At 45.1% G+C, this 24,479-nt stretch overlaps 1 protein-coding gene across 3 annotated transcripts in view; it reads left to right on the plus strand.

Moving 5' to 3' along the window:
* The window catches only part of Egflam (EGF like, fibronectin type III and laminin G domains), a 172,031-nt gene that overhangs the window by 115,410 nt on the left and 32,142 nt on the right, over nt 1–24,479 (plus strand). For all 3 annotated transcript variants that reach the window (XM_047556909.1, XM_047556908.1, XM_047556910.1), the window contains 8 exons: nt 10,018–10,133; nt 10,679–10,997; nt 11,651–11,751; nt 12,809–12,909; nt 14,809–14,953; nt 18,245–18,434; nt 22,445–22,570; nt 23,707–23,950. In XM_047556909.1, coding sequence (XP_047412865.1) covers nt 10,018–10,133; nt 10,679–10,997; nt 11,651–11,751; nt 12,809–12,909; nt 14,809–14,953; nt 18,245–18,434; nt 22,445–22,570; nt 23,707–23,950 — 1,342 coding nt within the window. The remainder of the gene's footprint in view (nt 1–10,017; nt 10,134–10,678; nt 10,998–11,650; nt 11,752–12,808; nt 12,910–14,808; nt 14,954–18,244; nt 18,435–22,444; nt 22,571–23,706; nt 23,951–24,479) is intronic.

Raw genomic sequence — 24,479 nt, forward strand, 5'->3', positions numbered from 1 at the left:
TGTCTTATGTTTTAGGAACTTTAGGTTTTTATCATCATGTAGCTAAAATTTTAAAAATCCAATCTGATAAGCACAGTCCTAAATGATGTTTATTACATTTACCACTTTCATAAATGTTAACATGCTTAATTTTTCTACACTCTTATTTTACTCTATTTACTCTACCTTATCCAGTTTTTATTGGACTAGGAGGATTTTTTTTTTTTTTTTTACCTGTTCTTTCTGTGCTTTCTATAGGATTTGCTATACTGTTTAAGTCCTTTCTTCTCTCTTGGGATGAAATGATGTTTTCTTTTATTTACTATTTATAAACTGATAATTTTCAAATTTTAATAGTTAAAAGTTACTCAACATCTATTTCCATTCCTTCAGACAACAAAAGCACCTTACCAGTTTTAATTTGATTCAGTTCATTCTTCTCCTACACGTAACTCGTCAATATTTTTGTTCTACCTTGTGTTGTGGTTTGGACTTGGGGGGTTCCCCCAAAAACTCCTGTGTTACTGCAGGAACCTTCAGAGGTGAAGCGATTAGGTCAGGGCACTGTCACCCGATCAGCCTGTCCTAGTTGGAATGGACTGATTGGGTGGTGACTGCAGACAGGTGGGGTGGGTCACTAGAGGGGGGCGTGCCCTGGAGTAGTTCTTCCCTATGGCTCCTTCCCCTTTCTCTGCTTCCAGGCTGCCCTGAACTGCTTTCTTCTGCTGTGCCCTTCCGCCATGATGTTCTGCCTCAGGGCACTGGAATTGACTGAGAGGGACTGAAAATCTGAAACATGACCCCAAATAAACTGCCCCCCCTCCAAGTTCCTGTCCAGTCTTCTGGTCACTGTGACATGTTTAGACTTTTGAGAGCAGTAGTGCTTGTGTAGGTTTATCCACACATTACAGTTTCTTTGCCTGCGCCTCTGCGTCTCACTCTTGCCCTCTTCCTGAAGCATATTCTTCAGTAAACCCTTCAAGGCCTGTTAGTGGTGAACTCTCGGGGTTTGTGATATTTGTCTTTGTTTCACTCTTAGCATCAAATAGTCATTTAATTGAGTCTAGAACTTTGTTTTGGCGATTATTTTCTCTTAACAGTTGGTATCAAAGGACTGAGGTGGGATGGGAGGGTATAAGTGTGTCCAGTTTGAACAGTTTGCTCCTCAGAATCCCTAAAGGGAACTGAACCGCAGTCGGGGGCTGTGTGAAGCCACCTTAAGGACCACAGAAAATCCACAGAGATGTTGATGCTCCTCACATCTCATCCCTCACATCCTGTTGCTATGTAGTGCAGGGGACACACGTCTCCCTCCCCACTGGATTGTGAGTCTCCAGAAGCTGAGTCTCCCCCATCATAGTCTCCCTGATCTAGTTTCTGGTTCCCAAATGCTGGGTGTGAACTGAGCCTGCACTTTCAGGGAGCCTGTTAGAGGTCATACTGTAGATGTCAACTTTGTCTTAATTATCCCTCTCCCTCCGACATGACCCACTTGCTGTCTACGAGGTCATTCCTTTCAGCATACAACCCTACTCACAGAAAAGCTTCCTTACACAACCCATCACCTACCATCCCATTGCTTTGCTTCTCTTCAAGCTATAATTATTGTGTTGGTGTGTTAGTCAGCTTGCCGTTACTATGACAAATATCTGAGATAGCAAACATAAAAGGAGGAAAGGTTTATTTTGGATCTTGGTTTCAGAGGTGTCAGTTCATAGTAGCTTGGTCACACTGCTTTAGGCCTGCAGCAAAACAAAACATCATGACAGAAGCAGAGGAGGCAAAGGAGGCTATTTGTAAGCAGCAGGGAAGAAGGGAGAGAGAGAGAGAGAGAGAGAGAGAGAGAGAGAGAGAGAGAGAGAGAGAGAGAGAGAGAGAGTCCAGGGTCCCAGTATTCCCTTCAAGGCCATGCTCCAAGTGACATAACTCCCTCCCCGTAGGCCCAATCTGTTAAGGGTTCCACCTCCTCCTAACAGCCCCACAGGCTGGGCACCAAGTTTTTCACATACAGACCTTTGGGAGACACTTGGAATTCAAACTATAACTGTTTTCTACATTCACAGTAACCACTGTTCTTTTAAACCTCCTATTTATTAAACCACCCACTCTAATCTGCTTTTACCCCCATCAATCATGTGAAGACCACCAACGGCTTCCGTTTTTTCCAAACATAGAATCATTGCATGAACTCATCACTTGCCATTAAATTTCATTCAAAATTGTTGCAATGATAGTGAACATTTTTACACCTGACTTTTCTTAGGATAAAGTTCTATTAGAATTATAAAAATCAAATATCTCAAACACATGATATATAATGTCAAATGATCCCAAAAAGAGGAGGGGAGATCACTTTTAAAACCATATCCTCCTGACACTATGGTCAATCACTTTCTGCAATTAATAGTTTATAATCACTACCAAACTCCTATTAAAAATGACTGACTAGATATTTAGAGTGTCTGCTAAATTAAAAGTAGGGTCTTTGAACAAACAATTATTTTACGTTTAAAGTGTGCACAGTCCCTGCAAGAAGATTTGACTCTTACAGAGAACCTTCCTTCACTCACTCACTCATTCACTCACTTCCTTAATGATGTGTGTTGTATATGTAACGTGGGATCCTAATGTTAGCTGTTTAGAAGTGCTTTAATTGCCTGTCAAAATTTTACACTGTCCATCCACCTCCAGTCCTGAGGTGTTGCCACAGAAAACTGATAGTGAATTCTTATTCATTGCTCTCTGAAGTTACAAAGACTGCACGCCTGAAACTTCCAGCACACCATGATGAGGACATAGTCTTAGTTTTTCCTTCTGTGTTTACAGCCATGTCTACCATTATGCAGTGCCTGAGTCCCGGCCATTCAGCAGGCAGCAAAGAAGCAGGTGTATCACACCTTGGTTTCTTGCCATCTGCTTAACCTTCCACAGCCATTATCTTTAGGAGGGAGCCTCGGAGGAGAAAGACATTGTGCTTGGTTGACTGGTTGATGTTCTTCAAAAGACAGTGCCCCACAGGGTTTATGCACCATTAGCACTTCCTCTGCATGTGCATGCACACAAATAAAGAAATCAGACGAGTTTTAAGGTGAGGACTCTGGAAGTCACTCAGTGCCTGGAGTGCCGTTCTTGGGCAATGACCACATGATGAGCAGAAAGAACAGCCCTCCCTAGAGTCGTACTCAGAGCCGCTCTCTTCCAGCAACCCCACCACTACCACAGAAACGTACCCTTGGATCAATTAGCTTTATTCATACTGGGGGGAATGATTCAGGAAATCTGGGGCAAACAGGAGCAAGGGAGACTGTGGAGTATCCTTGCAGTCTCTCTGGGCCCTGGGCTGGGCAGGTAGGTGTTGTGTGGGTCTTCCTCATGCAGAACCAGAGCCCTACCCTGTGGTCCTCAGGAGCACAGTTGCCATATTTCCAGCTGTGATAGAGAGGGTCTAATTGAGTTGTTCGGTCACCATCTGTTTCCATCCTTCATAACCACCTTCACTGGATTTTTCCAGCCTTCCTAACCACCTTCACCACCAAGAAAATGTAGAAGGAAGAGAAGTTCCAGTAGACTTTTATTTGCATCTTTAATGACCCAACTGTCATGACTCCCACCTCAACCTTGATCCAGAGGAGGCTCAGAAATCCAGTATGCACCTTCCATATTACCTGCAACTGAAGAAGGTGAGGAGGTTGGTGCTAGAATATCTGCCTACCTCCCAGTACGCAGCAGAGATTTTCATACCAGGGCTCCTTAGAAGGAGCCATTATGAATGTGGTTGTCTTGGGCTAGCACATAGATCATTTTGGTCATTCTTTTGGCCAGTGTAGCAGTTCTGGCTTCAGAACTGCTTCAGTTCTGACTTGCAGACAGCCCAAGCCAAAGCAGCTTAATGCAAAAGGGACACTTGGAACATCAATTCCAGGAAGGGCTCTGGGTACGGATTATTTTCTAGGAAAACTCTGCAGAACGATTTTCTTAACATCCTGGGAAAGATTATTAACAGCCTTTAATCTCTGTGTGGTTCCTCCCCTGCCTTAACTTTGCTCTTTAGAACCCAGATGAAGCTGCTGTCAGATATGCATTATGTTTGAACTCTTCCACAAGGTCACTCTAGCTCCCATACATTTTTAAAGCTCCTACAATGTGCCAGGAGTACGGTTTTTGTGGTACAATTAAACCAAAATAGACAGTATGACTCTTCTTAGGGATTTTACAATCTAGTGGGAAAGTCTCACTTATGAACTCATCATACAAATAAGCATGTAATACAAAGTCAAAGCTATAAAGGAGAAAACCATGAAAACAATTGAGAGAAAACTGGTCCTTATCTGCAGTAGCAGGAAGAAAGTGGTTTTGAGCAGAGATAGTGAAGAATTTTAAAAAGCAATGGGATGGGAAAATATTTCCAAATATAGGAACCAACAAGTGAAAAGGTCCTGAGATAGAAGAAACTATGATGTGTCCAAGAATTTGTAGGAAGACCCAATATGGATAGAGCAGAGTGAGAAAGAATAAACTGGTATGAGATGAGACTCTAGCTGATAGAGCCAGTCACACAGGGTCTTTGAAGGGACAGTTCTTACCTGTCGATATTTTATCTAATCAAACAGACCCAGTTTCTGTCCAGGACTTACTGTCTCATGAGGAACCCTTTCTCTCCAACCTTCTTTTACTTTGGGGGGTACCAGGGATTGAACTCAGGGGCACTCAACCACTGAGGCACATCCCCAGTTCCATTTTGTATTTTATTTAGAGACAGGATCTCACTGACTTGCTTAGCGCCTCACTTTTGCTGAGGCTGGTTTTGAACTCTCGATCCTCCTGTCTCAGCCTCCCAAGCGGCTGGCATTACAGGTGTGTGCCACCGTGCCTGACTATTCAGCCATTCTTGATTCTGGTGGGTGTTGGGATTTTGAGGAGACAGAGTTAGCAGGACTTTTCCTCTTTTCCCACTTTAAAAATGCATTGAGAAATAAGAGAACAAAATTAGCAGACAGAATTCGATGCTGTCCTTATTTCTGATAAAGGTTGGGGCAGAAGACATAGTTTATCCTAAAAGCCACGAGGGCTTGAGGACTTCTTTTTGTCCATCCCAGACTCTGGAACAGGACAGGACAGTTGAGGACTTCCACAGGAATCACCCCACCCAGGTCACAACTTTTCTCTAGTTGAGATGGAGAGGGAACAAATTTGTCCTAAATTCCTCTTCCCTCCTCTAAATCCTTTGATAGAATTGCTTCCCTTGGCTCAGAAGCATGGGCCACGTGATTCCACTCAGCAGCTTGACTACTGTCTCCACCTGGACAGGGAGCGGGGCTGGACAGGAACCCGACAGTACCTAGGGAAACTGTCTTCACAATGGGAACTTCAGCAGAGGGAAATAACCATTCCTCCCGTGGTGCCCAGAGCTGCTGAGCGAAGTGCAGCGCGGCATTGCTGAGTGAAGATGGAGTCTGATAGATGATGGCAGATTACATTTCCAGGAGGCTCAGGGTATCGAATACAAAGCTACACTCCCCAAGCATGTGATTTTTCTCACTGAACCAACTTGTTATTTTTTTCTTTTTCATCCATATAAATAAGATTCTCTAGCAGTTTATTTTTCAAACCTTGCCTGACATGACAGATGCCTGCAACGTGTCTAAGTCAATATGGTGGGTTCTAGGGTAACAGAACGAGAATGCCAGAAAGGGTCTCATGGGTCATGAAATCTAATCTCCTTCCTTACTTTTACGGACAACACGAGACCCAGAGAGATTAAGTGACTTGATCAAGATCACAGACCATTTGGGTCCTTCTCCTGACTATTTGGATTCCGGAAATATTTCCAACTATTACCAAGTTGATCCATCAGAGAAATTCACAATTTCTATGAAATCTGAAACAAGGTTTTTATAAAATAAAAGTCATCCTTTTGTCTCCTAAAAAAATATGTTTTGTTTATCAGTTTTTCTTACAGCAGAATAACCTCTGAATTTGTTTAGCATTCAGTCTGTGGTTTGACTATTCTAATTCCAATAAATGTCTCCTTTTTAATGTTCTCTTTTCCTAATTAACAAAGTGCCAAGTAGAAAGAGATAAGTTATGCACTTTAATTACAATAACCTCAGGCAACTGGGAGAATTCTTATCACTGGATTGGACTGTACCTTCTGTGCTCACGTTAAAAAAAAAAAAAAATAGCACTGTTAAAAACGTCCTGGAAGCTGTGGATTTGAGATCCAGGCTGGTGAGGCCATCATCCACCACCATCAGGAAGAACAGTGAGCTCGAATTTCAGGTTTCTTCAAGTTCATGCTGTGCCTGGTCCTTTTTGCATTCATTTCCTTCTTATTAGAAATAGAAAATGATTATTAGACTGGATTCTTATGAGACATAGGGAGTTCTGAATGTCCAGAGGTCTAAAATAAGGTCCCTGTTCTCACAGGGTTCACGTGAGGTTGGTAAATATAAGAGCAGGATTCTAAGCCCGAGGGTCCAGGAAGTGTAAATGCCATCCTACACATGGCTTGTTTCATCAAGCTGGGGAAGCCGTTTCCGAGCTCACAGCCGGGCATATACCCATGGGTGGCAAGCTCCACCCAGGAGAAGATGAAGGAATGGCCTGCAGGTCTTGATGGCTCCATATTGTTTAGAGCCAACTTTTTTCTCAGAAGACTCCAATGCTGTCTTTTTAAAATGTCACTTGATTTTGATCTTTCAATGATACCTTTTCCGCTTCGTTTCCATAGAATTCAGGCCAACTGGAAGGACAGGCAGGGTCTGTATAAGGAGGTAAGAGAGGGGACTAGATGCAGTGTGGAGAAAGCATTAACCACCATCTTGGGGTAGGAAAACAGAAGACGTATTCACTCCTGAATACATCTGCAGATCAGCAGGACCATAATCGGGCTTTCAAAGAGAAGAAAAAGAAGCCAGAAACACACTATGGAGTCAGATCATAAGTGGCATGATATAGTAAAAAGAGAGACAAAGGATCAATTCTAACCCTGTTGTTTGCTACCTGTGTGCCTTTGCTGAGTTATTTAATCTCTCTGAGCTTATATCTCCACATCATAAATACGGCAGTAACAATACCATTTTCAAAGGATTTGTGAGGATTCACAGAAACAATATATGAAAAGCTCTCAGCACACTGAAAATGATCAATGTTTGCTAATTTTCAAATCCCAGACTCACTACCTGCAGAGATGCTTCTCCTGAGGGCAACTGAGAGTTAAGCAATCAGACAGACCTTAGCTCCGAGGTAGCCTGGGCCAGGTGCAAAGTCTTCAATGTTAAGCAAGTTGTTCAGCCTCCCTTAGTTTTAGTTGATTTATCTACAAAATGGGATAAATTATACTTATCTTGAAGGATTATTGAAAAGTTTAGAAATATGATATGTTAAGTTCCTACCATACCTGATAAGTAGAGAAAGAGTAGGTTTCAATTAAAAAAAAAAAAAAAAAAAAGATGGAGATGGGGAAAGAGGAAGGAGAAAAGAGAAGTTGTTACCATGGAGATCCTTAAATTCTTGACCAAGGACCCTAGAACTTATCTCATAGGTAGTAGTGTGTTTTTCAGATAGCATTACCAGGAGATGAAGATGAAGACAATCTTGACATTGATAAAAATCTGTATGAGAATGTCAAGATTGTGCACAGGACCAGGGAGAACAATCTGGAGATAGAGATCAACCTACTGCAGATAAAAGCCAGTTTCTTTATGTATGGGTTATACAATCTCCCACTACCAAGTGAATTCTTTCTTCTGAAATCCAACAACTGTGAATATATGAGAGACAGAAATGAAGAATGAGGAAGAGACAGAGAAGAGAGAGACTTAGAAAATGAGAGAGACCAGGAAATGGGTAAAAAGATAGAGATGAAGAGGGATGAAAGGAGGAAGCTATTCTCAAGGGGTTTCTTGCTTTTTATGTAAAGACATCTGTTGCACAGCTGTGCTGCAAGCAAGTGGCTTGAGACTCCACACATCCAGGTATGAATCTGGCATTGAAAAGCTTCAATTTTCAGCTGACAGAAGGGATATTTTAAATAAAACTGGTAATTACTGTGGAGGGTATGAGAACATCATCTCCCCTATTTTCCACCTCCACCAAGATGTTCCTGAACACGTGAGAACAGCTCATTCCACCCTGGCTCCAAATCATTAGCTGACCATGTTTCTTTCTTTTTGTCCAGAAGATGTCTGGTCAGCATCATGACCCCTGACAGAAATGACATTCTGTTTTTTTTCCTTCAGCTCCTTTTTCAATCTGCCTACTGTTTGGCTTAGGAACATGTTATGGACTGAATGTCCTCCAAATATGAAACTCCCAACATGATGGTATTAGGAGCTGAGGACTCTGGGAAGTGATTAGGCTGAGGATGAGGCCCTCATGAATGGGATTAGTGCCCTCATGCAAGAAGCCTGGGGAGTCTTGTTTGCCTCTTCTGCCATGTGAGAACTGTCAGTCAGACACTGAATCTGCTGGTGCCTTGACCTTGGGTTTTCCAGCCTCCAGAAGTGTGAGAAGTAAATATTGGTTGTGTGTATACCACCCAGCTTAGGTATTTTTGTTTTAGCAGCCCAAATAGATTAAGACAAGGAAATGTGGTTTTGTTTTTGTGGAATGCCTTATTAAATTCAGTTGTTTTTAATGTTATCTTTTCTTTTTTTTATATAAATTTCCATTTATTTATTTTTTTTTACCAGTCATATCAACTCGAGACCTCTAATAGCTAAGGGGCATCAGCAACCTGCCAAAGTCAGTCTCTTTTGTCAAAATTGTTACTCTCCCAGAGGCTGGTGCCTGCCATGCCCGTTCACACTAGGCCCTGTGTCCCCCCAAAATCCAAAAGCGCTGAGAGGAAATGGAGGTGATCTGCAGCATTGGAAAGGCCTTTATCCCTGGAGGAGTATGGCCTGTGTACGGCCTTACCTAGAGCTGCTGTGGATCAGTGCATTCCATGAATGACCGCTGAACAAAAACACTCATCTGCCCGTCCCAGGAAAGACAGTGGCTTGTCTTGTCCCCTAAGAATCCGTTTGAACCACCTTCCTGTGCTGAAAGCTTCCATGGTCCTGCTAAGAGCCATGGAAAAGGTTGTCTTTCAGGATGCACACAAGGCCCCTTTTTGCTGATGTGAGAGTATTTATTATAATCCCCCTACCTTGTTTTAAAGAACTTTGAATGGAACACTTTAAATATTGAAGGTATATACATATATAACATAAAATACCACGGATACTCATACATCCAGCCCCTGTCTTAAACAGAGTACGGCGGAGTGCTCTCTGCAGCCCCTGCCTGTCACACCTTATTCATACCCCTCTTGCAATCTCCCTGGATTAGTTCCATGATTGTCATCATCTTACCTTTCTTAAGAGTTTAAATTATGCATGTGTGTATCCCCAAATAATACGTGAAATTTTACTTCTTGTTGACCTTAGTATAAATGGTGCAAATTGGATGTGTTTTTTTGCAACTTGCTTTTCTTTTTCTTTTTTTTTTTCTTTTGCTGAAATCATGTATGATTAAGCCAGGTGCATTAAATGCCCATTTATTCACATCCTTTGCTTTACAGTACTCCATTCCATAGATAGACCTTAATTCATCTATCCATTCTCCGTTAGTGGGCATTTGGGATACTATTTTTATTTTTCTAAATAGGAATTTGGGAGGACCTTTTACTATTACTTTTTTTTTTTTGGTGGGGCTGGGAGGAACCCAGAGCTTCATGCTTGCTAGGCAAGTGCTCTACCACTGAGCCACATCCCCAGCCCTGCTGTTACAAATTCTGATGCTATGATCTTGTGTTGCACATACCTGTAAGGCAGGTCTGTTTTTACCAGTCTTGTCAGCACAACATGACAGCTTTTTTTCTGGTATTAATTGGTGTTTCCTGAATTACTTATGAGGGGAAACATTTTTGTATTTCTTGGCCATTGGTGCTTCTTCTACTGCCTTGAATTCCTTGGATCCTGATGTACATGGTTAGGATAGAAAATGGTGTGAAGGTGCAAATTGACACAAGATGTGCTGCTTCTTTCTGCAAAGGCCCCGAGGAGGCAGGAAGTGGCCGCTATGGACCTCATTATATCACAGACATGGGTGCTGGAGAGGATGATGATGGATTTGAAGATGACCTAGATCTGGACATTTCCTTTGAAGAGGTAACAGTCCTCTCTGTTCTGCAAACCCACAGACATTAGCTTTCTTGCTCAACAAGGTAATGTAGCCAATGGACCATGAACATTTTACTTAAAACTTAAATTGACCCATTTGCTTTTAACACATTTATTTCCTCTGACTCCGAGGTTGAAGGGGAGCATAAATTAGTAGTAGGGAAGATCTAGCCATGCTGAAGTTCTTGACACAGTGCTCACAATCTGGCAAAAAACCTAGTTAGATTTCCCGCCAATTACATTTTATAAAATCAGTTATTTTAAGGAAATAACAGTTCCTTGACAAAGTAGTGCATCTTTGTAAGAACAAATCACATAATGTCAGCATTACCACTGGTTTTCTGAGTACTTAAAATCTCTAAGTGCCAAGTTCATCCAAGAGTTGGGGCCAGTGCTTCTGCCCCATCTACATCTCAGGGTTTGGGGAAATACTAAGAGTGACCATATTTTCAAATATTCACCAACACCCACAGTAAGGCAATCTAATTATCACGTTCCGTCTTTATGCTGAACTTCTTCTTCTCTTGTTTTAGGTGAAACCACTTCCTGCTACCAGAGGAGGGAATAAAAAAGTCTCGGTGGAAACCAAGATGACGCCTCCGTCTGACCCCCAGTCCATTTCCAGACCTGCCCCCCCTACCTCAGCATCTTTATCTACCACTACGGTGGCTCTACAGCCCACTCCAGCAGAGGGGAAGGGGAGGAAGGGTGTGACCATGATGTCACGGCTCTTCGACAAGTCTTGTGATGAGACCCTCTGCCCTGCTGACAGCTTTTGTGTCAATGACTACACCTGGGGAGGTTCGCGATGCCATTGCAACCTGGGCAAAGGTGGCGAGAGCTGCTCAGATGGTAGGTGCTCCGGGAAAGAACATGTCAGTGATTTGGCCTGTGGAGAGCCAGATGTCAGCACTGTGGTCCAAACATGGTTCCTTCTATTCCCTTTTGTAAGAGAGGCTCTTTGCTCCTCACTGGTCATTAAATTAGCTGGAGCAAGGCAAATTGTGGAGTGACTTCCATTGCTTCTGATCACAGCAGTTCAACTCCTGTGCCAAATGGGTAGTCCTTTTGGAGCAGCTACCATTAAGTCATCTCACCAGCACCTTGGGGAGGTGCGCTCTAGCATGGTCTCGTCTCTACCAAAAAGCTGCGCTGCCCGCAGAACACATGCATGAGGGTGACCAAGACAAGAGTTGGGCCAATTTACAGTACACAAATGTGGAGCTGGAAAGTGAGCGGTGGGGGTCTGAAAGTCTTTGACTTCTTTTCAGGGAAGCAAATACCAATCCCCCCAAATCTGGTAGCTTCCCAAGATTTTCAGAAGCTCAAAGTCCCCAAGAGTGAGAATAGTAGATACAAAAAGCAGAGAAAAGAAGACATAAGTTAAGTCTAACAGATCAGCAAAGGTTTCCACTTGATGATATCCAAACAGGGGTGTATATTGATTTTTGCTTTTGAAGAAATGAGGCAACAGCATCCTTTCGTGTTGTCTTTTTTCTTTCCAGATATTCTTATTCAGTATCCTCAGTTCTTTGGCCACTCCTATGTAAACTTTGAACCTCTGAAGAACTCCTACCAGGCATTTCAGATTGCTCTTGAATTTAGGGTAAGAGGCGTGCGTCATCTGCTGCGTCCTTATTGGGCACCTTAGCACATCAAAGGGTGGGCAAACAGCAACAGGGGAAGCAGGGGGAGTCATCGACGATCAGCCTGACAGAGCCCGTCCTCTAATCAGATATAGCAGGAGCAACGGGGGCATTCAGGACATTTAAGGGCCGCAGCGAGGGCGGTTCTCTGTGTTACTAAACCACAGAGTCACTGGCCCGAAGGTTCCCAGGAAGAATGCTGGGGTCCCAGCAGTGCTGTCCATAGTCATGGTTCCTCCCAGCCAAGACCTCAGAACTAACACTGCATGCTGCATTCCAAAGTCCCGCTTAAAAGGAGCCCACGTGTCTGTCCCCATTGCAATGGCTATAACTGAACTGACAGAAAACAGTAGTATCCCTGCCCAGCCCACAGCACCTCGGGAGAACCTGACAGCTGCCCTCGGGTCTTAATCAGCGACAGATCAGAACTCTGTTAGTGAGTTCAGCTTAAAGGGATTCTTTTTACTACCTTTGAAGAAGCAAAGAGGTTTGGAGGTCTGGAAACCCATCTTGAAGTCCCTGCAACAGTGTCCTCATCTAAGACACCTGCTGGGCCATTGGCTGAATTTTTTTTTTTTTTTTAACCATACTGGTCTCCTAATAGAAAAAAGCAAATGTGCATGTCTCCCCAGAGGAAAGAAAGAATAGTAAAAAGAGTAAAGAAAAAATAGAGTGCTCTTTGGTAACAGAAACTGAGTGCTAGTGATGTGCCAAGACCATGGGCTTTGCACACATGATCTTCTGGAGGCCCTGCAGGCGGGTCCACAGAGCCAAAGAGCTAGCCAGTGGAGAGGGGCCCCTTCCTCTCACTTCCCTGCCATTCCTACACTGCTTACATCACTGCCACCTGTTTAACCATGCGCACTGGGCCTGGGAGTGAATGGGAGCCCACAGGCTCCGCACCTTGTAGACAGGGTACTGCCGGGAATGATCGGGTTACCTACTATGAGTGCTTCCGGGTGGTGCCCCCTGGAGGAGGCGGCCATCACTGCTCATGTGACTTTTGTATGCTCACAGGCGGAGGCAGAGGATGGCTTGCTGCTCTACTGTGGGGAGAATGAACATGGAAGGGGGGACTTCATGTCCCTAGCTATCATCCGACGCTCCCTGCAGTTCAGGTAACTCTTGCCCAAAGCCCCAACAGGTCTTAAAATTTCTCCTCTACATTATATTACATGCTTATAGTGTAAGTGAAATAGAGACAGGACGGATTCGGACTGCAGTAAATAAAGGACCGATGTGCAGATCTGTGTGTTTGGTTTCCTCAACACCCAGTGTCAAGACTTCAGGGTACCCGTGGAAACTCAGGATTTGGAACCTGTCACCCCATTCACCCAGCAGCAGACAGCTCTGGAGCACCCAGTGGGAATGTGGCAGGGAGCAAGGATTCAACCCTTCTGTGCTGGAGCTGGAGTGGACGTGATGTGAAGAAGGCTGGGGTTCCCTCCTGGTCCCCCCCACCAGCTATGTCAAACAGGACTGATGGCCACAGAGGGCAGAAAGGAGCCCACAGCATCCACAGGGTTCACAGAGGCCCAAGCCACATCCCCACTTCCCTCAGGGCTGGTGAACCCTGTCCCTCGCCTGCTCTGCCCTAGTCATTCCTCCCAGCACTCTTTGGCAGCCCCCCTAGTATATGTGTGGTCTTCCCGGGACAGTGTCAGGGAGGGTGAGAGGTACACACAATGCCTATTTGTGAGTCACCAGGGGACTTCAGCTCGTCTTTCTGCATGGTGCCTGGCTGAGGTCCCACAGGCACTGCTTCCCTCTGCCTCACCTGCAGCACCTGACCTCGCCTCTCTGAGCCTGCATCTCCTCAGGTCATGGTGGACTGAGTGAGTTCCCCTGTAGAGGTGCCCGGAGCAGTGCCCTTCCCACATGCCCCCCGCCAAGCAAGAGCTCAGGAAGCGTCAGTGGTTATGGTCTCTTTTTATATTATTCAGCATAAAAAACACTTTTCATTAAGAAAAACTTTTAAGCATCACAATCGGATAGGAAAATGGACCTCCATTCTTTACTAAGTGGTTCGATTTCTGAAAGTTTTATGGCAGCCTCCAGGATGGGGCTTCTAACCTCATGGGGCTGGAGCACCTGGAGGCTGGGAGAGACGCACAGTGACGCTGGCAGCTCCTGGCTGGCAGCAGCTCTTAAGCTCTGTGGTTCACACTGAGTGATTCTGGCACCCCCTCTGTGAAGCCCATGGACACCGTTCCATTCTACTGAGTCAAGAGAAAATGGGGGGCCACGAGAAGAGCGTTGCAAACGGTGCAAATCCTAACATGGCATTACCCATCATGCCTCCCTCCTGGGAAGCTCCCTCAGGATCCATAGGCAAGTGGCATGGTGGCTATTTAGAAGTTAACCAAAATGGACCAAAGTTCAGCCTTTCAGGCATAGTGATGACTGGATAGCCCTGGATCTTAGGGAGGCTGGACAAAAGCTAATAATGCAGCCACCTAAGCTGCTCCTCCTCTTTCCCACACCTGGCACCAGAGCTGGAGCCTACTATAGAAACCCCATCTGTATGTGGGCACACCTGCACACAGATGGCAGGGCTGGCCGACTTGCCAAAATTAGTGTGAAGTCTTGGATTTTTATGTTTTATTAATATCACTGAGTCTGTCATTTGAGAGTTGGGAAAAGTCCCCAGAGAAATGTCTGGAAGGAAAGCGGCTCACATTCTAATTCTCTGCACCTCAAACCCACTTTCTGCATCTGGCAGTATCTGAAAAAGAGAAGGGAGGGCTTTGGCTGCCTGTCATTTTCTGAGCTGTAGATGATCAGGCATAGAAGGCCCTGTGTCAAAAGGCTCATGGACCAGGAGAAGTAGATGGAGCCTCCAGGGAAGAGGTGTCTCCTCATCCGGGCACAGGTTTAAACAGCTCTTGGAATCTGCAGGCATAGCTCTGACCAGATCCATTCTGGAAGGAGCTGTTGTCCTGGAAGGGATGTCCATGGAGTCTGGAAGCAGTGAGCCGATCGTTCAAAGAATCTTCCTTCCCTTTCGTCCCTTACAGGTTCAATTGTGGAACAGGGGTCGCTATCATCATAAGTGAGACCAGAATCAAGCTGGGGGCCTGGCACACAGTGGTACTCTACAGAGATGGGCCAAACGGACTGCTGCAGCTGAACAATGGCACCCCAGTGACAGGCCAGTCCCAGGTAAGGTTCAAGCCCTGCCGGCCTAACTGCCACTCACCCCTGGTATCTGGAGGGGGCTCCTTGCAGAGCTAAGGCAGTGTCAGCAGGAAGTGAGCTCCAGAGGGGCGTTAGGAGGCCTGCTTTTCCGCAGTGCACCCACGCCACAGCTTCGACGGGCGCCTGCTCCATCCTTCTGCTCCAGGTGGGCTTTCAGGCCACATGCACCTCAGGGAGCCTCCAATGAGCCTCACTGCTATTGGGTGCAGTGTGCCCAGGAATGTGCTCTTCATCCACATCACAGGGACAAGGTGGTCAAGGAAGGCCCCTGTTGGAAGAACAGTCCCTTATTGGTGTCAGACACAAGTCTAACTTTTGAGGCGGGTGTGTTGTCCTCCAGTGGGTTTTGAAAATAGCCTGAAAGATTCGCTTGGTTCAAAATGCAGGAATAATCTGTTCACCACCGTTGTGGAGGCCGTCCTTGTGGGAAGCGGGAAAATACTTTAACCATTGGCTTACTCAGCAAATCACCTAGAAATTCACATAGTTGTTATGTGAGTAATTTTAGGACTCTGTTTAGGGTAAAGAGCTCAGATTAGCAGCCTGCCAAGACACTGAACCTATAATTGTAAACAGGTAGGTATCTGTATTCTCTGAGGGCAAATGGAGCAATGAAGCCTTTGTGTGTGTGTCTAAGCTTCCTACCCTCCTGGGCTCTTCGCAGCTCTTTGCTGGCAAGATATGCTATATAAAGGTCATGCCTCCGTGATTCCAAAGGCAAAAGAAAAAAAAAAATCATTGATTTGGACCCAAAGTTTCCAAAGGAACAGAAATCCAAATTTAGTGAATGTGAGTCCGGGGAGATCATTTATACACATATTATAGGGAAAAAATGGAGAGGCAAATGAACCACAGAGTTACATCAATGCCAGAGCAGTAAGACAAACTTGATAAATGAAATTTGATAGAACTAAAGAGACTTCAAACTTGGGTACTAAGGACTAACAGGAAGACAGGATGGAGAAGCTTCAATACATGCCACATGCCACACGTGTGAAAATCTCTGACAGTTTAAAGCAAGGAGATTCAGTAGTGATTTAAAAACAGAGCAGTAACGGCAAGATGAGGAAAGTCTAGGCTGCGTTAATAGAGGCAAAGCATGTAGAAAAGGGTGGTTACTGTCTTTTTCTGTTCTAGTAACAATATAATAGCTTCCAGTAACTCTAAAGGATTGCATTCATATCTGTAATGACATCCTAAGAGGACCACAGCCAAATTGGAACACATTCAAGGGGCAGTCACCCACAGAGGAAGATGCCTTGAAATCCCTTTAATGGTGAATGGAAGGAACATTGAGATTGGATATGAGAAGATGAAGGCACAGATGTTGCTTTTCATTGCAGAATCAAAGAAAGAGTCTTGGGGAAAGAGGTTTTATTCAGCTGACCCCTAAGCCTGAAACTGAATGGGAAATGCCTTGGAGAGTCCATTTTCAGTTCCACCTAATCACACAAAGGTGTGCAGAGGTGGTATGGACTGTCTCAGGAGATGGTTTCCTGCCCTTGGGGGCGGTATTGGAAAGTAACTTATCTAAAACTTTGATAGAGATGTTCAAAGAATTCAATGACCAATGTGAGCTCAGATGATTTGTTTTCACATTTCCTCCAATCTCCTAAGACTCTCCAATTTTTATAAATATAAGAATTAATTGAAAAGCATCAGGTAATTTTGTGGGTACTCAGGGAGAAGTTTGCCTTTACTCTACTGGGACTTGCTGAGCAAGTCTACAAGCAGGACCACAGATGTGAGATGTTTAATAAACTGTCTGGGGAGAAGGCAATTCTATTTTAAGTTTGCTTCCCTAGAAGCAGGCTGAGATGAGGAATCCCATACAAGTGGGGCATTAAGAAAATGCTCCTTGGGGAGAATGGTAAGGGAGAAGAGAAAATGAACAAGAAAGAGGAAGAAGTCAGCAAGAGCAAGATCTCAGATACAGTTCTTCAGAGAACGACTCTGACCCGGTCCCCCTGTGGGGCTCTGGAGTGTAAATTGTACCTCCGAGTTGTCCCAAACTGTCACCAAGGGCTGTTCTGGGAGAATGCCAACTGCAGGTCACTTCCATTTCTGCAGGCAAAGCCATCTCCAGGGAGCCAAAGGCACCCTCATGAGAGAAAGATAAAGGCTTAAAGACTGCTGCCTGAGATGGTGTGAGGGACTTCTCCAAGGATACGCCCACCCCTCTGATGCACTTAATGCTCTAGAAAGCGATGAGCTGTCAAATCACCTGCTGTGGTCCTGGATCAGGGAATAAGAGGATGGGAACCAGAAGAAGGGGACTCTGAGGATCTTGATAAGATCAGCCAAGAAAGCATTTAATCCATCTAACGAAAGCATATGTCCAGCAGCTGGCAAGCAACTTAACTAATCCTTAAACCCCACTGCAACTACTGTCCAGCTCAATCCCCTCTTAACGAATGATTCTTAGCTGTTCATTAGAAAAGATAGAACAGTGATTACATTTCTACTTGCTGGAAACCAAGTTAAAAGGATACAGATTCATTTCCATGGCTTGCATTTTATGTGTTTATTAAGTTCTGGCTAGGTGCCTTTCCCCAGATCCTGTGTTTATCCTTTCATTCAAATGAATGGGATATTTTTCTGTAATAAAATAAGAAAGACTACGGTGCCTTAATTTTCTTGTACTAATGTTCAGCTCTGTATTTTGTAAACTCCAAACCTGCGATCTAGATCGTGGTTTGGTCTCAGACTGGAAATTTTCCTGTCTTGCTGTAATAACATTTTTAAAAACAAGTTGCATCCATAGGCAAATTGCAAAATATTTTGCAACACAGTCTGTTTGGCAACTACTTCCCTGCGGTGTTCTCTGTACATAGTATAAAGGTGGTTTGGGGAGTGAAGGTGTTGGCCCACATATATGTGAAATTAGCATTGCCACCTTTGGGGGACAGTATAGCCCTATGACCCATCCAAGGTACACAGTAAATTGGTGTTAGAATTGGAAAGAGAAAGGTTGTTTTTGGATGCCTGGCATGGTCCGGCGCCCGTTGGGTTGGTTTGGGCTCTGACCTCCCTTCCCTTCCTTTCTGGGCATTCCAACATCCTTCCTGCTGGAAGCACAGCCTTCTGGGAGTTCACTGTGGGTCTCATTTTCCAATAGGGTCATGTCTTAAAGATAAATGCTAATGAAAGAGAACCCTGGGACTGTAACCTATATCTAACTGCCTTCTTCATCAAATTCTGTTGTGTTTTGGCTTTTGATTTTGCTTAGCGAGATAATTTTTATTTTTCTTAAAGGGCCAGTACAGTAAAATTACCTTCCGGACACCTCTATATCTCGGTGGGGCTCCCAGCGCTTACTGGTTGGTCAGAGCAACGGGGACAAACCGAGGCTTTCAAGGCTGTGTGCAGTCGCTTGCTGTTAATGGGAAGAGAATGGATATGAGGCCTTGGCCGCTGGGGAAAGCCCTCAGTGGGGCTGATGTGGGTAAGTGACTGCCCAGTGGGTTGGAGAGTTTGTGGGGTTGGCTTTCCGGTTTGGGACAGGAAGGTGAGCAGCAACAAGGGCTGCAGAACGTCAGGAGGGAGGAGGGCACAAACTGGTGCCCTGCGAACATGTCACTCCTGAGTCTGAACGTGCAGCATCAACGCCCTTGCATGAATCCTGTGCCATCTTGACCTCTTCCTGAAGTGCAGTGTGGGCGGCCTGGACAGAGCAAACCTTTCAGCACTCTCGCCCCAACTCGCCTGGCCCGATGGAAAAGCCAACACAATCATGCAAGAAGAGCTTTCCTGTGTCCTCTGTTTTAGTGGAAAAGGTTAAATTCTTATACTTGACCACCACACCAGACACTTTCTGTCTTGGTTCCCAAGGCCGCAGTAACACAGTGTCACAGATGGAGTGGCTCAAATATCAGAAGTTTGTTTTCTCCTGTTCTGGAGGTTGGAAGTCCAAGGTCAAGGTGCAGGCAGGGTTGGCTTCTCCAGGAGCTCTGTTTTGGGTGTGTGGCTGACTGGCTACTTTCTCACAAGAGCCTCATATGGTCTTCCTCTGTGTGCATGCCCCTGGGTCTCTGCATCCAAATTTCCTCCTCTTCTAAGGACAACAGTTAAATTGAACTGAAGCTCTACTCTTAAGATCTCATATGACATTAATTACCTCCTTAAAGGCCTTGTATCCAAATGCAGTCACCTTGGGGATGAGGGTGCCAACCTATGAACCCTGAGGAAGATGCAACACAGCACCTATCAGTGATAGCCATGAGTCTCACTCCGGCTCATCAACTCCTACTCGTTCTTTGACTCAATAAATACTTATTCGAGCACCTGCTTAGTGCTCATGTCAATGCAGAGTGCTAGAGATGAAGTGATGAGCGAGGCAGACAGGTCCCAGCCTGGCCCCTGTGCTGCTGCCATGGAGAGAGACCACATCAATCAAATAATCCTACAAGCCTAGGTTAAAGGACAATCCTGGGAAGTGTTACTATAGAGAAGTGATAGTGCAATAATCGTGTGTAACCGTGAGATTTTAGGGTCTGGGCAGGGAGAGGGTTTCTGAAGCAGTTAATATGAAGCAGGAGTAGGAGTTAAAAGGTGGAGAAGAGAGGGAAGGACTTTCCAGGCATAGGAAATGGTGAGAATCATTGCAGGTAAGAAGGAGAGGTGGGTACCGTGATCGGGTTTGGGTTTTAGGAGGTTCCTTTGGCAATAGACAGCTCATTGGAAGATGTGTTCAGAGGGCACCAGTAGATGGACTGGGGAGCCATTGCAGCTGTCCTGGTGGAAGAGAGATGCACTGATTTGACAGATCCTGGGAGAATAGGCCTGGGTTATGGAGTCAGGGAAGGGGACAGCAAAGTTACACATTGTTCATGGTCCATGAGTGCACTGCACCCAAGGAAACCTACACAGAGGTGTACAGCTGTCTTCCATAACAACTATTTATGTATTGACGATGAGGACCAGCCAGCTGTGTATTTGCATGACCCTACCACTGTGCCTACTCCTTACTCTCACACTCAGAGTGAAAAATTTTCCTCTTCTAGAACCAGCCTCCTTATCTTCACTCTCTTCCCATCCTTCCCTCCTTCCCTGGCACTCTGCTGCCAGAATTCTCTCAGTCACCTGAGAGTTCTTACTTCTTTGTGTCATGGACCATTTGGAGTCTGGTGAGATCTACAGACCTCTGAATGCTGTTTTTAAATGCAGAAAATAATATATATAATAGTATAACGGGAAATGATTATATACAAATACTTCTAAAGTTTTGACATGACTCCCTGCACAAAGGGCAAGGCTACCGAATGGTGGGTGAAATAACTACCATGATTTCAAAGCAGCAACCAGCAGACGTGGTACTTTGAGATATTTGCAACAAATGGAATGTGACCATCGCTGGGAGGTACTGGCAATGAACTTGAAGTTCATCCCTGAATTAATAGTTCAAGGAAGGGTTGGGAAGGTTGCTTGGTGGTAGAGCACGTGCTTAGCATGCACAGCCCTGGGCTCAATCTCTAGCACCAATAAAAAAGAGGTTGAAGGAATTTAAAATACTGGTTGGGAGAAACACACAATTCCAGTCAAAGCACCAGAAGAATGAGGAGGTAATATTTTCTCCATCTGAGTTCACAGATGCCCTGCTCCTGTAGCCTCTGTGCTTATTCTACGTACTCAGATCTGTTTTATCCTACTTAAACACGTGCTGCGGTGACCCTGGACCGGGAACCCGGGGAACCCGTCTCCTTTCTTTGACTCTGGACTCCACAACAGAGGTTCCCACATTTGCCTTGTCTTAAAGTGGAGAACTCCGCCTCTGCTGCCGTAGTTCACAGCCCTCATTTCTTCACTTTAGCACGGTCCTTCTCGTCTCCAAGCTACACACCTGGAGATACTGCTGGAGTCTCCTTCCACCTTCGGTTTCGAGAATGAATAGGTTCTTTAGGGTCTATTTCCTCTGCTTTCTCCCGGTTTACCTCCCCGTAGGATTTCTTCCCCGCCCCACTTGACCTTGGATGCCATTGCCTGAGCAATCTTGCTGAAACTCTGCTTTCATCAAGTAAACACCCTGGCTGTTTTTCACATGCAGTAATGCCAAGTAATGTCTTCCATGTATCTCTGAAAGAATCCAAGGATACCACGTTTCCTGTGGAACTAGCCTAACTCTGAGAAAGAATTGCACCCCTTAGAAATAGGTGATACACAGGGACCCGTGAGAGTTTGGTTTTCTATGACAAATTGGTGTATCTGTGGAGACTGAATACTGGGCACCATGTTCTCAAGGTTGTGGTTGCAGAGAGACCACAGTCACTTCTCCCAGAATTTCCAGTGTCTGCCAGCTGGAATTCACAGAGGCCAGCCCACTCCAGCCTGGGTGGCACTCCCTCTGAAAGGACTTTAACTGAATCCCGTTAGCAGCCTCTGAAGCCAGTCTCCTCGCCTGGGTGCACAGCCCTGCTCCCAGAGAGTCTCTGAAAAGATAAGGCTGGACCAGGGAAGGCAGGTGACTGATCAGGGAAGACGTGAGATAACACAATAGGGGCAGAGAGGGCCCTTTGTCTCGCAGAGGGGCAGCTTCCAGCCCACACAGGTGCCCCCTTGCAGACAGGGACGGGGAGCATCATGGCTGGACTCCCCAGACCCAAACACAGACGCACCCCCTCCCTCCATCCCGGCAAAAGATATTTTGTTCTAGCCTGTGTAGTTCTGGGCCAGGTTGTGGTCCAGGGGTCTTTCTAAAGAAAGAGTCAGAGAACCAAAGAGGCAGAAGGAAAGCAGCCCAGAAAAAGTTCATGTGTTTTCACTTCATCTCATGATCTTGAAAACGACAAAGGAGCCCGTTCTGGAGCTCTCTGAGGTGTTCGGTAGGGAGAACGGGCCCATCTTAGTCTTTGCTGTAGGGCACTGTCCTTCCTGCGACTGTAACTTTGGAAGTAGAAATAGGAATTCCACTGTGGAGCCCTCCCCTCACCCTCCCTATCCCAGGCTGAGAAGTCCGCGGCCCAGACAAGCTAATAAGCTTAGGCATGGCTGCTGAGCTCCTCCCGGGCTTATCTTATTTGTCTCAACTTTGAACCAACAAGGCAGCAGCCCTTAAGCTAATTGGGGTCACACAAATTAGAATGCTTTTAACATAAACACTGTTGCCATTGGAGGAACGGAAATCCACTCTTGTGGGAACAACAGAGAGATGGATTAAAGCAGGAACAACTCAGTCACCCCCATCAGTGGTCCTGAAATCGCCCAATGATTTATTATTTGATTTATTGTGTCCATCATGTCTTTAAAAGTTTCTGTGGCTCTTTATAAAGGACAAGTCAAAATCGAATTAAAAAGAAGTTTCCACTTATCCTGAATGCTGAGTTGCAGCCGTGCAGGGGTGTGGATCTACAGAAGTAGGAACCAGGGCGTGAGTTTTCAGGGGTGTGAACGGCTGTGTGGTCCGCTGCGTGGGTTGCCAGCTGGCCTGGTGGATTGGCTTTCTCCTCCTGTTCTGTTTAGGGGAGTGCAGCAGTGGAATCTGTGATGAGGCCTCGTGCATCAACGGTGGCACCTGCACAGCAATCAAAGCCGACTCCTACATCTGCCTCTGTCCCCTTGGGTTCAAAGGTCGACACTGTGAAGATGGTGAGAAAGAAGCAAGTTGATGGCAGTTTCTATCTGCACGATAATTCTCAGGGATACAATCTTTCATCAGGGCACTTTTATCAAAACCCCATATATTTTTATGGGATCAAGATTACTTTATTGGGAGGGATGAAAGTAGGTCAGAGTGTCAGAGTGCCAAGCCAACCAAAGATACATTCACTTCAAGATGCTAAGCTTGGGTGGGCTCCTCATACCTTTTAGAAACCCTGTATTTGTGTGGTTTGTACCAGACTCAATTTAAAGCATTTAAAGCTTATGCTTTCTTTTTTTTTTTTTTTTAATACCTGACAGTTTCAGAGAAAAGTTTGGGAAGGCGTACACAGAAATTAATGATATGATGAGAGAAAAGTGCTCTTATTTTTCTTCTTTTTACTGTTTTGCTGGATTATTCCACCTTGTAATATTGCATGTATATAAATGCTTATCTATATATTTATTTCCACACATGTATGTATACATGTAACATAGGCATGCAAACATATATGCATTATGCAAATAATAACTGAAAATCTAAGAGTTTGGAAAGTCATACAGGCTTGAGGATGCTCTAATGTTTCCAGAATTCCAAAATTAAAACAAGGCTAGGGCCAAGATGAGTAAAGGTAGTCCGATTTCTCCAGGAGTGATTCAGTTTGGACCTAAGATAATATTTTTTAACATAATCTCAAATCCATGACACTAGAAGGGTGCGTGTGAGTCAGGATGTGCCGGTACTGTTGCACACCATCTCATACTTCAATCATTGTTCTTGCTCATATCACAAGTCACTACAGGGCAGTGCTGGTGCTGGTGATTCTGTTCCATGCAGTCACTCAGGGATCCAAGGCCCTTCTACTCATTGACTCTTCTAGGCTCTTGAAGTCCTCCAATGATTCTTGCATCCAGTCATCATGTGAGAAGAGAGAGTAGGAAGGATGGAGGGAAGTTTTAGGGGCCAGACCTGGGATGACATTTGATTCTTTCAACCCCATTCTACTGGCCGGAATTTAGTCACCCTACCTAGTCACCTGTAGGCAGCAGAGAAATGTAGGCTAGGTCTGTGCCCAGGAACAAATGGACACAGCCCTGGGATTTCCAACATACAGGGATTCCTAACACCCTGCTTGTTCTTCCAGCTTTCACCTTGACCATCCCTCAGTTCAGAGAGTCTCTGAGATCCTTCGCTGCCACACCATGGCCCCTGGAGCCTCAGCATTACCTCTCCTTCACTGAGTTTGAGATCACGTTTCGGCCAGACTCAGGGGATGGTGTTCTCCTATACAGCTATGACACAAGCAGCAAGGACTTCCTGTCCATCACCATGGCAGGCGGCCATGTGGAGTTCCGTTTTGACTGCGGCTCTGGGACGGGTGTTCTAAGGTGAGATCTGACACCACCTGCAGCCTCCTCCCACCAAAGACTAAATTGCCATCTACCAGCCTGTCCTCCTCCGGTCTTCCCTTCACTGTTTCCTTTGCTTCTTAAAAATGACAGGCTTCCCTCCTGCCTGCAAGTTTCCTTTCCCAAATAACAACCCAACAGGTAGCAATTCTCTGCTCCAAAATGCTGAAAACGGACTTGTTTCCCATGGGGGTAAACTGCCTCCACTTCTACCCGAGGTCATGCTCTGCCTTCAGCAGGAGCTTGGTGAATTGTAACTAATCAGCTCCTTACACAGAATGTCAGGTAGGCTCAACAAATACATGTCAACTAGTAAAAACTGTATTCACAGATATTTAACCAACAAAAATGTCCTCAGTGACTTCATTTTAATTTTTTACTTTCCTCTTGAACTATTTCCTTGTTGGTAACCAGATATTTGGCAAGTCTCTTACTTAGTGTTCTCCCTATGAAGGAACCTGACAATGAGTCATCAACACAGCCAAAACCAGAAGGTTCCAGAAGGGTG

This window comes from Sciurus carolinensis, chromosome 6 (assembly GCF_902686445.1).
Source record: "Sciurus carolinensis chromosome 6, mSciCar1.2, whole genome shotgun sequence".
NCBI lineage: Eukaryota > Metazoa > Chordata > Mammalia > Rodentia > Sciuridae > Sciurus > Sciurus carolinensis.